At 36.9% G+C, this 15,719-nt stretch overlaps 1 protein-coding gene across 1 annotated transcript in view; it reads left to right on the top strand.

Annotated features, from left to right (window-relative positions):
- The window catches only part of KNL1 (kinetochore scaffold 1), a 65,956-nt gene that overhangs the window by 24,406 nt on the left and 25,831 nt on the right, over positions 1–15,719 (top strand). The window contains 5 exon segments of the mRNA XM_089907354.1: positions 5,214–5,266; positions 6,087–11,180; positions 14,224–14,362; positions 14,757–14,824; positions 15,212–15,310. Of these exon segments, the coding sequence (XP_089763480.1) occupies positions 5,214–5,266; positions 6,087–11,180; positions 14,224–14,362; positions 14,757–14,824; positions 15,212–15,310 (5,453 nt within the window).

Here is a 15,719-nt window from a genome sequence, read left to right as displayed (position 1 = left end):
AGTCTTCTCATCTTTCACTTAACTTAGCTTTTCACTTAGCTTAACTTTAGTGCTTTCAAAGTAGCCAGTCCACAAACTGTTATAGTCCTTGACAGAAAAGGAACTTGCAATAGAATGTAAACCAACTATGGCAGTAAGCTACTGTTTAGTTAGCGGCATTTTTTTCTTAGCAAAGCTCTACTGATGAAAGGAATTTTACATCAGCTGCAAGCTCCTTATCTCAAAATGAATTAATTAATTGATAATAAGCAGTTCACCATCTGGCAACATACGTTAAGTAATACTGGCTTAAATCAAGCCTTCACTGACAAAACCAAGGAGTTAGTCACTCTGTTTTGTGCTCTTACAACACCCCTTTTATTTCTTAGTCTATTGTAGGTTTTTTTTAATATAAATTTATTTATTTTTATTTTTGGCTGCGTTGGGCCTTTGTTGCTGCACATAGGCTTTCTCTAGTTGCTGCAAGTGGGGGTTACTCTTCGTTGTGGTGCACAGGCTTCTCGTTGCGGTGGCTTCTCTTGTTGTGGAGCACGGGCTCTAGGGCGTGTGGGCTCAGTAGTTGTGACTTGCGGGCTCTAGAGTGCAGGCTCAGTAGTTGTGGCGCATGGGCTTAGTTGCTCCACGGCCTGTGGGATCTTCCCAGACCAGGGCTCAAACCCCTGTCCCTTGCATTGGCAGGCAGATTCGTAACCACTGTGCCACCAGGGAAGTCCCTATTGTAGAATTTATCATGCTGTATTTTAGGTATTTACTTTTGGCTCTCTTATTAAACTAGGAACTCTTTTGAGTCCAGAAATTTTGTCTTGTTCTTTGTGCTTTAGTATATGGTTGAGTTCTGGGGCACATAATAGGTTCTGAAACAATATTTGTTAAGTAAATGACAAGAATGGAAGCTGGATATGTAAATAAAGCTTTAATAAAAAGCCCATAATTACTTCATCATATTCAGTCGAGGTTGCCATAAACTCTTTGAAATATTCTAAATATTTACCTTTAAACTTAAGAATTTTTAAATGTATTTCCTGTTTCATTATAGCATCTTCAGTCCCTTCCTATTTCCAACATCCAGTTTGTTACCTAAACCTTTATATTTCAGTTCTAGAATGTCTTTTTTTCTTTTTTCAACTTCCACTCTTTTTATTTATTTTTTTATACAGCAGTTCTTATTAGTCATCCATTTTATACATATTAGTGTATATATATCAATCCCATTCTCCCAATTTATCATACCACCACCCCCACCACCACTTTCCCCCCTTGGTGTCCATACGTTTGTTCTCTACATCCGTGTCTCTATTTCTTCCCTGCAAACCGGTTCATCTGTACCATTTTTATAGGTTCCACATGGATGCGTTAATACACGATACTTGTTTTTCTCTTTCTGACTTACTTCACTCTGTATGACAGTCTCTAGATCCATCCATGTCTCTACAAATGACCCAATTTTGTTCCTTTTTATGGCTAAGTAATATTCCATTGTATATGTGTACCACATCTTGAGGTGGGCTTGTATTGCTATAAACTTCCCTCTTAGAACAGGTTTTGCTGCATCCCATAGGTTTTGGATCATCATGTTTTCATTGTCATTTGTCTCTAGGTATTTTTTGATTTCCTCTTTGATTTCTTCAGTGATCTCTTGGTTATTTAGTAACATATTGTTTAGTCTCCATGTGCTTATGTTTTTTACATTTTTTTCCCTGTAATCGATTTCTAATCTCATAGCATTGTGGTCGGAAAAGATGCTTGATATGATTTCAATTTTCTTAAATTTACTGAGGCTTGATTTGTGACCAAAGATGTGATCTATCCTGGAGAATGTTCCGTGTGCACTTGAGAAGAAAGTGTAATCTGCTGTTTTTGGATGGAATGTCCTAAAGATATCAATTAAATCTATCTGGTCTATTGTGGCATTTAAAGCTTGTGTTTCCTTATTAATTTTCATTTTGGATGATCTGTCCATTGGTGTAAGTGAGGTGTTAAAGTCCCCCACTATTATTGTGTTACTGTCGATTTCCTCTTTTATAGCTGTTAGCAGTTGCCTTATGTATTGAGGTGCTCCTATGTTGGGTGCATATATATTTATAATTGTTATATCTTCTTCTTGGATTGATCCCTTGATCATTATGTAGTGTCCTTCCTTGTCTCTTATAACATTCTTTATTTTAAAGTCTATTTTATCTGATATGCGTATTTCTACTCCAGCTTTCTTTTGATTTCCATTTGCATGGAATATCTTTTTCCATCCCCTCACTTGCAGTCTGTATGTGTCCCTAGGTCTGAAGTGGGTCACTTGTAGACAGCATATATATGGGTGTTGTTTTTGTATCCATTCAGCAAGCCTGTGTCTTTCGGTTGTAGCATTTAATCCATTCACGTTTAAGGTAATTATCAATGTTTATGTTCCTGTTACCATTTTCTTAATTGTTATGGGTTTGTTTTTGTAGGTCCTTTTCTTCTCTTGTGTTTCCCACTTAGAGAAGTTCCTTTAGCATTTGCTGTAATGCTGGTTTGGTGGTGCTGAATTCTCTTAGCTTTTGCTTGTCTGTAAAACTTTTGATTTCTCTATCGAATCTGAATGAGATCCTTGCCGGGTAGAGTAATCTTGGTTGTAGGTTCTTCCCTTTCATCACTTTAAATATATCATGCCACTCCCTTCTGGCTTGTAGAGTTTCTTCTGAGAAATCAGCTGTTAACCTTATGGGAGTTCCCTTGTATGTTATTTGTTGTTTTTCCCTTGCTGCTTTCAATAATTTTTCTTTGTCTTTAATTTTTGCCAATTTGATTACTGTGTGTCTCAGCTTGTTTCTCCTTGGGTTTATCCTGTATGGGACTCGCTGTGCTTCCTGGACTTGGGTGGCTATTTCCTTTCCCACGTTAGGGAAGTTTTCGACTATAATCTCTTCAAATATTTTCTTGCATCCTTCCTCTCTCTCTTCTCCTTCTGGGACCCCTATAATGTGAATGTTGTTACATTTACTGTTGTCCCAGAGGTCTCTTAGGCTGTCTTCATTTCTTTTCATTCTTTTTTCTTTATTCTGTTCTGCAGCAGTGAATTCCACCATTCTGTCTTCCAGGACACTTCTCTGTTTTTCTGCCTCAGTTATTCTGCTATTGATTCCTTCTAGTGTAGTTTTCATTTCAGTTATTGTATTGTTCATCTCTGTTTGTTTGTTCTTTAATTCTTCTAAATCTTTGTTAAACATTTCTTGCATCTTCTCAATCTTTGCCTCCATTCTTTTCCCGAGGTCCTGGATCATCTTCACTATCATTATTCTGAATTCTTTTTCTGGAAGGTTGCCTATCTCCACTTCATTTAGTTGTTTTTCTGGGGTTTTATCTTGTTCCTTCATCTAGTACATAGCCCTCTGCCTTTTCATCTTGTCTATCTTTCTGTGAATGTGGTTTTGTCCCACAGGCTGCAGGATTGTAGTTCTCCTTGCTTCTGCTGTCTGCTCTCTGGTGGATGAGGCTATCTAAGAGGCTTGTGGAAGTTTCCTGATGGGAGGGACTGGTGGTGGGTAGAGCTGGGTGTTGCTCTGGTGGGCAGAGCCCAGTAAAACTTTAATCCGCTTGTCTGCTGATGGGTGGGGCTGGGTTCCCTCCCTGTTGGTTGTTGGGCCTGAAGCGACCCAACACTGGAGCCTACCCGGCTCTTTGGTGGGGCTAATGGTGCACTCTGGGAGGCATCACGCCAAGGAGTACTTCCCAGAACTTCTGCTGCAAGTGTCCTTGTCCTCATGGTGAGCCACAGCCACCCCCTGCCTCTGCAGGAGACCCTCCAACACTAGCAGGTAGGTCTGGTTCAGTCTCCTATGGGGTCACTGCTCCTTCCCCTGGGTCCCGATGCTATACTACTTTGTGTGTGCCCTCCAAGAGTGGAGTCTCTGTTTCCCCCAGTCCTGTCGAAGTCCTGCAATCAAATCCCGCTAACCTTCAAAGTCTGATTCTCTAGGAATTCCTCCTCCCATTTGCCAGAGCCCCAGGTTGGGAAACCTGACATTGGGCTCAGAACCTTCACTCCAGTGGGTGAACTTCTGTGGTATAAGTGTTCTCCAGTTTGTGAGTCACCCACCCAGAAGTTATGGGATTTGATTGTATTGTGATTGCAGCCCTCCTACCGTCTCATTGTGGCTTCTCCTTTGTCTTTGGATGTGGGGTATCTTTTTTGGTGAGTTCCACTGTCTTCCTGTCAATGATTGTCCAGCAGCTAGTTGTGATTCTGGTGCTCTCGCAAGAGGGAGTGAGCGCACGTTCTTCTACTCCGCCATCTTGAACCAATCTCTAGTTCTAGAATGTCTTGAGTCTAATCCCTTATTTCCATTCTTATTGTCTCTTGCCCTAAGACAAACTCTCAACATGTTGTACCTGAACTTTTAGAGTAGCTTCCTCATTGGTTTATCTTCTCTTGAATCTTCTTTCTTCTCCTTCTCTTGAATTATTTTTATAAAATGCACGTCTCATCCTGGAAACATTTAGACTCCTTAACATAGAATAAAAGATGCCTCAGAATCTTACCCTAATATCTTGGTCTTTTTTTGTTTTTTTTTAATTGGAGTATAGTTGTTTTACAATATTGTCTTAGTTTCTGCTGTACAGCAAGGTGAATCAGCCACACGTATGTATATATCCCCCCTTCCTTGGATTTCCTTCCCATTTAGGTCACCACAGAGCATTGAGTAGAGTTCCCTGTGCTATACAGTCTATTCTCATTAGTTATCTGTTTTATACGTAGTAGTGTTTGTATGTCAATCCCCATCTCCCAATCCATCCCACCCTTCCTTCCCCCCTTGGTATCCATACATTTGTTTTCTGTGTCTGTCTGCTTTGCAAATAAGTTCATCTATGCTATTAACATTTTGGTCTTATCAGTTGGTACTCTTTACTATGTAACTTCTACTATCCAGGAAATAAAAATGGAGAAGTGAAGGAGGAAAAAAAGTAGTCCACACTTTCCACTTTTAGAATCCCACCTTCTAAAAATCTCTACCACATTCGAAAAGTATTTTAATCACACAGAGAATACAGTAATCACTGAACTCTCCGTCTCTAAAATGGGAAAATTTTAAAGTCTCAGTGAAATTTAGGAAGGACTTAGTAACTGAAAAAACTTTAGTAAATACTTGTAGCTGATGAAATTCCTAAGAAAAGGGAAGTCAGGCTCTTGGTGATATATATTTTTGTCATTGACTGTAGTTTTTCTTTTTACTTAATAGGGATGAATACATTGCTTTGTGCTCCCATTCAGACCCAGATGCCCCAGAAAGAGGTATGAGTTCATGCAAGTGCCTTCATATTTTAATCTTATTTGATAGTTAAAACTTTTAAAACACAAAAAATTTCATGTTAGTGACATGATTTAGGGATTACTTACCAAAATGGACCAACATAGACTGGAAAAACTACGTACCTTTCCAGTTAACTAAGTATAGTTAAATCACTGCCAGTTTAAATAATAGGGAAATATGTTAATTATATAAGGACTTCTCAACTTTAATGGGCATGTGAATCATCTCAGGATTTTATTAAAATATAGATTCTTATCCAGCAGATCTGCGGTAGGTCCTGAAATTCTATACTTCTAACAGTCTCCTAGGTGATACTAATGCACTGGTCCACAGACCATACTTTGAGCAATAAAGAGTTAGACCATGTCCTCACAAGTAAAACCACTGCATTCAAGGACAACTCAACCACCCAAGAGTATAGAGTGTACTATAAATTAGCCATCGTGCACTTATTCCTTCCAAGTCTTAGAATGAGAATGACCTATCTAATATAACAATTAGAATTTACATTATAGTTACATTTGCTATTGTCAGTCTTTTCATTTTTTACTCAGTCTAGTGGGTGAATAATTAACTTTTAATTTGTTCAGAAACACTAAAAGTATTCACAGACTTCAGAAAAAAATTTAAATAACAAATTCTGTGCTGCACACCACACCATTGATTCAAACAAACCAATGTAACATGAAACCATCATCTAGGATTGTTTATATAATACTCCTTCTATATAGTACATGTTATAAAATACCTTTTTAGAAGTTTGCATTTGATTTGATCTCTTATATTTTCCTTTCTTTGTAGATTTCAATTACAGAATACAACCATGAAAGGAAACATGCAAATGACCAGACAGTCATCTTTTCAGATGAAAACCAGATGGACCTGACAGCAAGTCATACTGTGATGATTACCAAAGGCCTTTTAGATTGTACCAAAAGTGAAAAATCCACCAAGATAGATACCACATCATTTCTGGCTAACTTAAAGCTCCACATTGAGGATTCAAGAATGAAGAAAGAATTAAATTTTTCTGGGGATCAAAGCACTTTTTCAGAAAAGAAAATAAATTTCAATGACTTCGTAAAAAGATTGAAAACAGGAAAATCGAATGCTTCTCCTTTTATAGGACCTGATAAAGAAAATTCTGAGATGCCTATTCATTACAAAGAATCAAATAGGGCCTCTTCTATGCATCAAATGCATGTATCTCTTAGTGTAGATGCAAATAGCAATAATATGACTAGACTTTTTAGAGAACAAGACGATGGGATGAATTTTACCCAATGTCATACAGCCAATATTCAGACTTCGGTTCCCACATCCAGTGAGCCCAGCTTAAGGGAATTTAAAGGTGATGATATTACAATTTATGGCAATGACTTTATGGACCTGACAATTAACCACACTATACAGAAGTTACCTTCAGCAGATAATCCGTCTGAAATAGAAAATCAAACTCAGAATGTAATGATGGATGTTTCAACAGGTCATGGAGCTAAAGCACTAGGACAGAAGACAGTCTTTAAGAATAAACCAAACGATGCTTTTCAAGACCCTTCCTTAAACCCTGAAGGTGACATACATATTACCAGCAGTCATATTACAGGGACAGAAATTCAGACAGTCACACAGACTTCCAACCAGGACGTCAGAACATTGGCCATGATCCCAGAATCTAAACGTTCCAGTCCAGCTATTCAAGATTATAAGACATTTTTCTATTCTAGTTGTAATGATGCCATGGAACTGACCAAGTGTTTCTCAAGTATGAGAGAGGAGAAGAATTTGCTAAAGCATGACAGGAGTTATTCTAAAATGTATCCCAATCCAGATGCCATCTCTCTTCTCAGAGAGAATACGATTTATTCGGGAGAAGAAAGCATGGACATTACCAAGAGTCACACAGTTGCAATAGATAATCAATTTTTTAAACAAGTTCAGACAAATGTACAAATAGCAGCTGCACCAGTATCTGAAAAAGAAATGATGATCCAAAATCACATAATCATGTCAGAGGATGGGGAAATGAATATAAATTATAGCTCAGTTCCTCATGTATCTAAGGAAAGATTACAGCAGAGCCTGGAAAATCCTTTATTTACTTCATTGACTGACAAAAGGACTGAAATCTTCACAGATGAAAATATGGATTTGACTAAAAGTCACATAGCTAATGTAGGAAGTCAGTTTCCTCTTGCATCTTACAGTCTGGCATCTGAGAATACCAGTAAATCTCACTCTCACAGCATAAGCCCTTCAGATGAATGGGAAGAAATGACTAAAGGTCATATTGAACCATCCCGACAACCAAACATAATATCTAAAAACATCCCAACTGACACATGGGACAAAGGAAAAGATCAAGTTTTGAATATTTCACCCTATCTTGATAAAGATTCTCCTCAGTCACCTGATATTAACCAGAACATAGCAACAAGCCATAATATAGTATACTCTGGTGGAGATCTTGATAAACAAGTAACACTGAGAAATAATAGAAATACAGTTTCTTGTGAGCAATCTTTGTTTCCTACTACAAAGCCATTGTTTTCATCAGAAGGACAGTCTGCCATGAGAAATCATAATACTGCTGTTAATAGTCAAACAGTGAAACCTGTACCAGACCAGAATTCTAAACTGCCTGAGCCACTGAGGAAAAGTTTAGGCAGTCCCACGCCTGACTGTTTTCATGAGAAGATAATTATTTGTTCAGAGAAGGAGCAAAATATGGACCTAACCAAGAGTCATACTGTTGTCATTGGATTTGGTCCTTCTGAAGTACTAGAACTAGGTAAGACTAATTTAGAAAACACTAACAACCAGCTAACAACAGTAAACAGACAGAAAGCTGTAAAAGTTGAAAAATGTAATGAAAGTCCGATAGAAAAAACTGGAGTATTTATTTCTAATGATATCATGGGTGTGTTGAAGGACAAAACTGGAATTCTGAATGAAAAGCAAGATGTCAAAATTTGTGAAAGGAAAAGTCTTGGCAGACTAAAAATTGATAAGACTGTTGTATTTTCAGAGGGAGATGAGAATGATATGGATATCACCAAGAGTTACACAGTGGAAATAAATCATAGACCTTTACTAGATGAACATGATTCCCATTTGGTGCCTTTGGCAGGAACTTCTAAAACTGTTTTGTATACATGTGGGCAGGATGACATGGAGGTCACCAGAAGTCACACAACTGCTATAGAATGTAAAACTATCTCACCAGATAAAATAACTACTAGGCCTGTGGACAAAACTCTAATGTTTATAGATAATCATGATGAACTAGAGATGACAAAGTCCCATACTGTTTTCATTGACTACCAAGCAAAGGAGAAAACTATGCTTCCAGACAGCTCTAACTTTGAACTATCCAAAAGAAAAAGCCTAGAAAAATCAAAAGTGACACCTAATCCTGCTAAGGAGGGTGTTTTCTTTCCGGACAATGGTGAAAGTGATCATTCAGTAGCAAAAGTCAGCCAGCTAACATTACCGGGGGAATGGTCTAATAGTGATCCTTTAGAGAAAGCTGAAGCATTTTTAGCTGCTGATAACATGGAAGTGTCTAAATCAACCATTTGGAAAAATGACAAAAATGTACAAAAGCCTGGATTTCTGAATGAATCTCTATCAGGCAAAAGTCAGAGAAGGAAGAGCCTTAGACTCAAAAATGACAAGACCATTGCATTTTCAAAGAATGACAGAAATGGTGTGGATGTCATCCAGAGTTGTACAGTGGAAATAAATAACAAAGGTGTCCTGGAAGATAGAGAGGACTCCCATTGGGTGCCTTTGGAAGGAACTTCTAATACTGTTTTATATACATGTGGGCAGGATGATATGGAGATTACCAGAAGTCATACAACTGCCTTAGAATATAAACCTCTCTCACCAGATAAAAGAACCACTGGGCCTATGGACAAAACTGTTATGTTTGTAGATAATCACAGTGATCTGGAAGTTACTAAGTCCCACACTGTTTTCATTGATTGTCAAGCCATGGAGAAAATACTTCAAGAGTACCCTAAATTTGGAATAGCAAAAGGAAAAACCTTGGGTGTTTCTTTTCCTAAGGATGGTAGCTCTGTTCAAGAAATCACTAAAGAACAAGCACTGGCTGTAGAAAACAAAACTGTTCTTCACACTGAGCAAAAGCATCATGTGATACCCTTTGTTCCTACTAATACATTGTCTGGGGGTCAAGGTGAGACAGAAGTCAAATTCCATAGCACTGCTGTGGATGAAGAGGTCATGAAAGTTGTAGTCCAGGCCCATGTATTGGAAAAAGCCAAAATTGAAAGCTGTCACTTAAATAGTACAGATAGAAGAAATGTGGGTTTTACAGGCAGTTCTGCAGCTGCTGTTTGTGGATCCGGTGATAATTATTCCTGTTTACCTAATGTTTCCTTTTTTGATAATTTGGAGGAGAATGGCATGCCCTTATGTGATAAAAATGATGTAAAAGCCAGTCATTGCCCAGTGCAAAATGAGCTTCCTTATGCAAACAATTTAGCTAGTGAATATTATTTGAAATCTGAGGGACTGCCTCTTTCTGCTCCTTGTTCTTTGTTAGAGAAGGAAAAAGTTGTTCAAACCAGTACCCAAGGACAGTTAGACTGTGTCCTAACAGTACTCAAAGATCAAGATCTGATTAAGGAGCCCCCAAATCTATTAGCTAATGAAACTTCAGTATATGGTGAAGATTTGGGGGAGATGACTAAACTTAACTCAAAGCGAGTATCTTGTAAGCTTCCAAAGGATCAAATGGAGGCCTTTGTTGATAATGCAGAGCATAGTTTAAAGAAGACCTTTGTTGATGATGTTTGTGTTGCTCCTCAGCATCATCTGTCAGCCCAGCAACATCCATTACCTCAACAAGGACAGAGTATTGTCAGTAAAGATGAAACAATATTGTCTAAAGTGGGAAATAAGAATTTAAATATTGTTAGAGGAAATGCCTCTGAACCCATATGTGAAAACGATTCCACAATGCTCAATAATGAGAAACAGTTTACTATGGCCTGTAAAAAAGAACTAAAGAAAAATATTCAAACAGCTAAATGTAATACAGCTATAGATTTCCACAGTAACTCAGACTTGACTAAGCAAGTTATTCAAACTCATATCAATCCTAGAGAAGCATCAGATCCTGTAATTGCATCTAATGCTGCAACTTTTAGTAGTATCAAACCACATCTGAATAATTTGAATGAAAAAACTGAAGAATTTTTAGATTTCCAACCAGTTCATATACCACCTTCTCCAGAACAATTACTTGAATTAGTAAATAAGGCACACAGTAATATGAGTATAGTGCAAGCTACAGAAATACATAATGTTAACATAGTGTCCAGCAGTGTTAAAGATGATAAGGATGAAGAAAATAAAATTTCTCATAATGGAGCTGAAACCATCTCTGTACCATTAATGACGACTATAAAAGATAAAGTGAGGAGATGTTCTTTGGGAATATTTTTGCCCAGATTGCCAAACAGGAGAAATTGTAGTGTCACTGGTATTGATGACCTGAAGCCGATTCCAGGAGACACAACTGATTTAAATAACTTAGAAACTCAGCCAGTCTCCAGTAAACATTCAGACACTGGATTTGTTGCAGCTAAACTGAACTTAAGTCCATCTCAATATATAAATGAGGAAAATCTTCCTATATATCCGGGTGAGATTAATTCCTCAGACTCTATTAGCATAGATACTGAGGAAAAGGCTTTGACTGAGACATACCAAAAAGAGATTTCACCATCTGAAAATAAACTGGAAGAAACCTGCAATAGCCAAAAAAGAACCTGGGTACAAGAAGAAGAAGATGATATTCAGGATGAGAAAAAAATCAGAAAAAGTGAAATTAGGTTTAGTGATACCGCACAAGATCAGGAGGTGAGCTCTGTCTTGAATTAAGAAATGTTCTTGATTTTTTATGAGTATTCTTGAATTTTAATTTTAGTCTCGGGTAACCAGGACTTTATTATTCCCAATTATATTTATTTATATATATATGCCTGGAGAAATATTCCTATGTAGAATCTTAAGAAATTAATTGACTAGCAGTTAGACTTAAACACAATTTGAAGTGACAAATGGTCACAAAAAATGAAATGGAAAATAGTACAAAAATATCAAAATTGTGTAATTCTAAATATTCTGTCACTTCTAGTGATTTGTCATTTTGGCTTTGCATATTAGAATCTCTAGCCAGGGTATATGTGGTTTGACAAGTCATCTTCAGTGTGAAAATATTTGGAGGGTAAAAAGCTTTTTTATTATGCAAACTGCTTAAAGAAAAGCTGGACTGAATTTTCTTGGCTAGTGAGGATATATAGAAGCTGAAAGTCCATTTCTTTCGAGGATGGGAGAATGCCTAGATCAAGCCCAGTATCTCAAAGTGAAGTAAGTGAGATTTTGTGTTTATTTAAAAGTCATAGAAGGTTCTTTATTTTGCAACATCTAGGCTTTTTGGAAGTCCTGAGGTGACAATGTATGATAAAAAGTAGAGCTAGTGAATTAACCCATTTGTAAATATCTTTGTTATAATTGATAAAAAAGCAACATCTTGGACATGGAATTGTTAAACCCTCAGCTGAGAAATGTACATCAGGACTTGTTCATTAGGTTGGCAGCAGAGGGGCAGAAGGAAGTATAAAGGTAGGGCTAAATGTGGATGTGTTCATATTTAAATTTTGATGATAACCATTGATGTATGTGTGTATCTCTTGGCTATACTATAGGAATACATTAAGTAATTCAGTGGAAACATACCTCCTTGCTAATACTTTAATAGTTTAGATCAGGTAATGAATCTTCTTAGAAGCATTATACTTTACGTACTCTGTTGCATTATGTCTCATTTTTAATTGAACATTAAGGGAATGTAGTATTTTAATCATAACTCTGCCAATATCTTTATCTAGAGGCCTGTTGCCATTTTTGTCTTTTATGAAATTTTTGTTGCCAAGAAAGGCAGGATTACATTTTTTCCTTCCAGATTGAGTTGGTTTTAGTGTATTCTTGGTTATCAAAATACTCATAGCTTTGGGACTTTGAAATGTTAAATATTCATGATGTGTGAAAAAACATGATACATAACTGTATGATCTTAATTACATAAAAATGGATGCTAAGTTTTGTAGGTACACAAACGAGACCTAGGACGACACATCAAACAGTAAACTGCTTGTGATTGTGGATGACTTTGTTTTTTCTTCTTGTGTTTTTTGGTTTCCTATTTTGCACGTGTTAACTTTTAAGAAATAAGTGTTATTTTAAAAACCTTTAAAAAAAACGCATAGATTTTAAAAGTGGAGGGAACACTGATTTGGATAACTTGTCAGTGAAACTGAGTTTTACAGGTGGAGAAATAAACATTAGAAAGTATAATAGGTTCATAGGGGGCTTCCCTGGTGGTGCAGTGGTTAAGAATCCACCTGCCAATGCAGGAGACATGGGTTCAATCCCTGGCCCAGGAAGATCCCACATGCCACGGAGCAGCTAAGCCCGTGTGCCACAACTACTGAGCCTGCACTCTAGAGCCTGTGTGCCACAACTACTGAAGCCCGCGTGCTTAGATCCCATGCTCTGCAACAAGAGAAGCCACGACAATGAGAAGCCCACGCACCACAACGAAGAGTAGCCCCAGCTCGCTGCAACTAGAGAAAGCCCGTGCACAGCAAAGAAGACCCAACACAGCCAAAAATAAAAAAACAAATTTATGAAAAAAAAGAAAGAATCATAGGTTCATAGAAACAAAGTTTAAACTCTGTTAAGAAATACGTAAGTAAGCTTAGAAGATGATTTCATTGGTTCTTTAAGGTGAGGTCCTGAGGAAATTGTTCATCTATGAAGCTTTGAGAAAGTTGTAACAGTAATATAAAATGTATAACTGAATAGATTCTATGAAAATTAGTATTATTTTGTTTAATAAATATTTATTGGGGATCTGCTATGTCCTAGGTACTGTTTAAGTCCTGAGAATGCTTCAGTGGGATTTACAGACAAAAATCTGTTCTCGTAGAGGTCACATCCTAGCACTTAGACAAGGAATATATTGCCCTTAAAAACATAAGTAGGGCTTCCCTGGTGGCGCAGTGGTTGAGAATCCGCCTGCCAATGCAGGGGACGCGGGTTCAATCCCTGGTCCAGGAAGATCCCACATGCCGCGGAGCAGCTAAGCCCGTGTGCCACAACTAGTGAGCCTGCATGCTGCAACTACTGAAGCCCGCATGCCTAGAGCCCGTGCTCCGCAACAAGAGAAGCCACTGCAGTCAGAATCCTGCGCACCGCAACAAAGAGTAGCACCCGCTCACCGCAACTAGAGAAAGCCCACGCGCAGCAATGAAGACCCAACTCAGCCAAAAATCAATAAGTAAAATAAATAAATTTATTTTTTTTAAAAATATAAGCAAGTAGGTAGATGAAAATGGCATTTAAGGCTGTAAAGTCGAATGGTTAAAATGGTAAAAGCAGGACCATATGGCTTATTTGACTTCAATCAAAGGAGTCTTGGTCACCTGGGGAAGGAAGTACTAAAGCCTGGAAATAAATGCCTTCTCTGTACTCCAGACAGAGCCATTGTGTACAGCCGGTATTCTCTTCTGGTTTTCTGCAGTGTGGTAGCCCTGACCGTGGTGACTAGTAGTTGAAAAATTGGATAGGTCAACGTTTGGTAGCTCATATGATATGGCTGTAACCTAAATACCTCTGGGAAACATTTGCTTATATAGTATAATGCACAAAGTTATTTCTATATATTTTTAAATAAAATTACTTTGAACTCTAAAAGCCTTATTCTAATTCTTTATTAAGGTATTTTATATGATTATAGATAAATTTTATAGAAGTATTTCTCAACATTGAACATTTAGTCATTATAAGTATACACTATCATAACATTATTCTTATGATGTTTCTTTACTGGTCATTTCAGATTTTTGATCACCGTGCTGAAGGAGCTATAGATAAAAATGCTAACAGTGTGTTGATAAAAAGCCTGAGCAGGACCCCATCTAGTTGCAGCAGTTCTCTGGATTCAGTCAAGGCTGATGGGACCTCTCTGGACTTCAGCAGTAAGACCTTCATGAAGGCTAAATAATAGAAGTCATCTGCTTACTTGACTAATAATAAATGTATTTCAGTTCAGGAGATATTTGAAAGTTATATAAGCTTTTTGGTAGTTGATAAGTAAAGTCATACTTAGTTTATTTTTAATTGTTAGTTATTTTAATAAATTGAGAAGTGTATATTATGAAAGTGATTTTCTTAAGAGGCTTATAATTAGTAGAGAAACATATGGAGCCTTAAAACTGTAATACACTTTGCCCTACAAATGACTGTCTTCCCAGAAAAATCCTAGCGGATAGCTTCAAGAGCTTGAACCACACATAAACCTGAACAATAACTAAAATTAAGTTTACAATTTAATTTTGACTTATTCATCACTTGAATTTGCTTTACTTGTAGCACACCCCAGTAGTCAAATAGAATCACAGTTCCTCAGAGATACCGTTTGTGAAGAGAGCTTGAAGGAGGTATGTTAAAGTAGTTCTCATTTCTAATGCAACTAATTTCCTTATTTTGTTTTCTTTTTAATTTTTTTAAATTATGAAATGTTTCAAATATACAGGAGACTAGTTTTCTTTTTTTTTGTTAAGGATCCAACATGGCAATTAATTATGTGGAGTAGAATCACAATTGGAAGACCTACGTTTTGTTGGTTTTTTTCCCAATTTTACTGTTACTGAATAAACTTAAGAAATAATATTAGATAAAATCTGCTTATGTATAGCTTACAAATATCTAGATAGTGTTTCCACAAATATATGCAAAGCACTTTAAGCCATTTAGAAACAAAGGTGGTGGTTATAGTCAAAATGACTCACCTTGAATGGTCATGCAAACTTTTTTTTTTCCCTCAGAAACTCAAAGATGGGAGAATAACAATAAAGGAGTTCTTTATACTTCTTCAGGTCCACATTCTGATACAAAAACCTCGACAGAGCAATCTCCCAACCAAAGTAAGTTCAGTTTCTTGGTAAAATAGTTATCTCAGTTAAAATATATTGTACTTGTTTACTAAACCGCATCAAAGCAAGCATTTATTAAAAAACAAAAAAAGAATCTAAGGAAGCAAATTTTCCTATAGAAGGTTTTCCTGTAGAAGGTACATTTGGGGTTAGCAATAAAAATTGATTTTTTAAAAAATAATCATGAATTTTGAAAATGTGAAATTTTTTTTTTCATTTCTTGCCATCTATTTTGTTTTTTATACTTTTTCCTGAACATACGGTTTTTAAAAAACCAAAGTACAGCAGAAGTTTGTTTTTTCAGGTTTTTTTTTTTGTTTTTTTTGTTTTTTTGTCTGCATTGGGTCTTCACTGCTACGCACAGGCCTTTTCTAGTTGCGGCAAGTGGGGGTTACTCTTC

Source organism: Delphinapterus leucas, chromosome 2 (genome assembly GCF_059928025.1).
Source record: "Delphinapterus leucas isolate spDelLeu-1000000601 "Yukka" chromosome 2, BTC_Dleu_Yukka2, whole genome shotgun sequence".
Taxonomy (NCBI): Eukaryota; Metazoa; Chordata; class Mammalia; order Artiodactyla; family Monodontidae; genus Delphinapterus; species Delphinapterus leucas.
The sequence above is the reverse complement of the archived record's forward strand: the minus strand, read 5'-3'. Positions and strand labels throughout refer to the sequence as shown.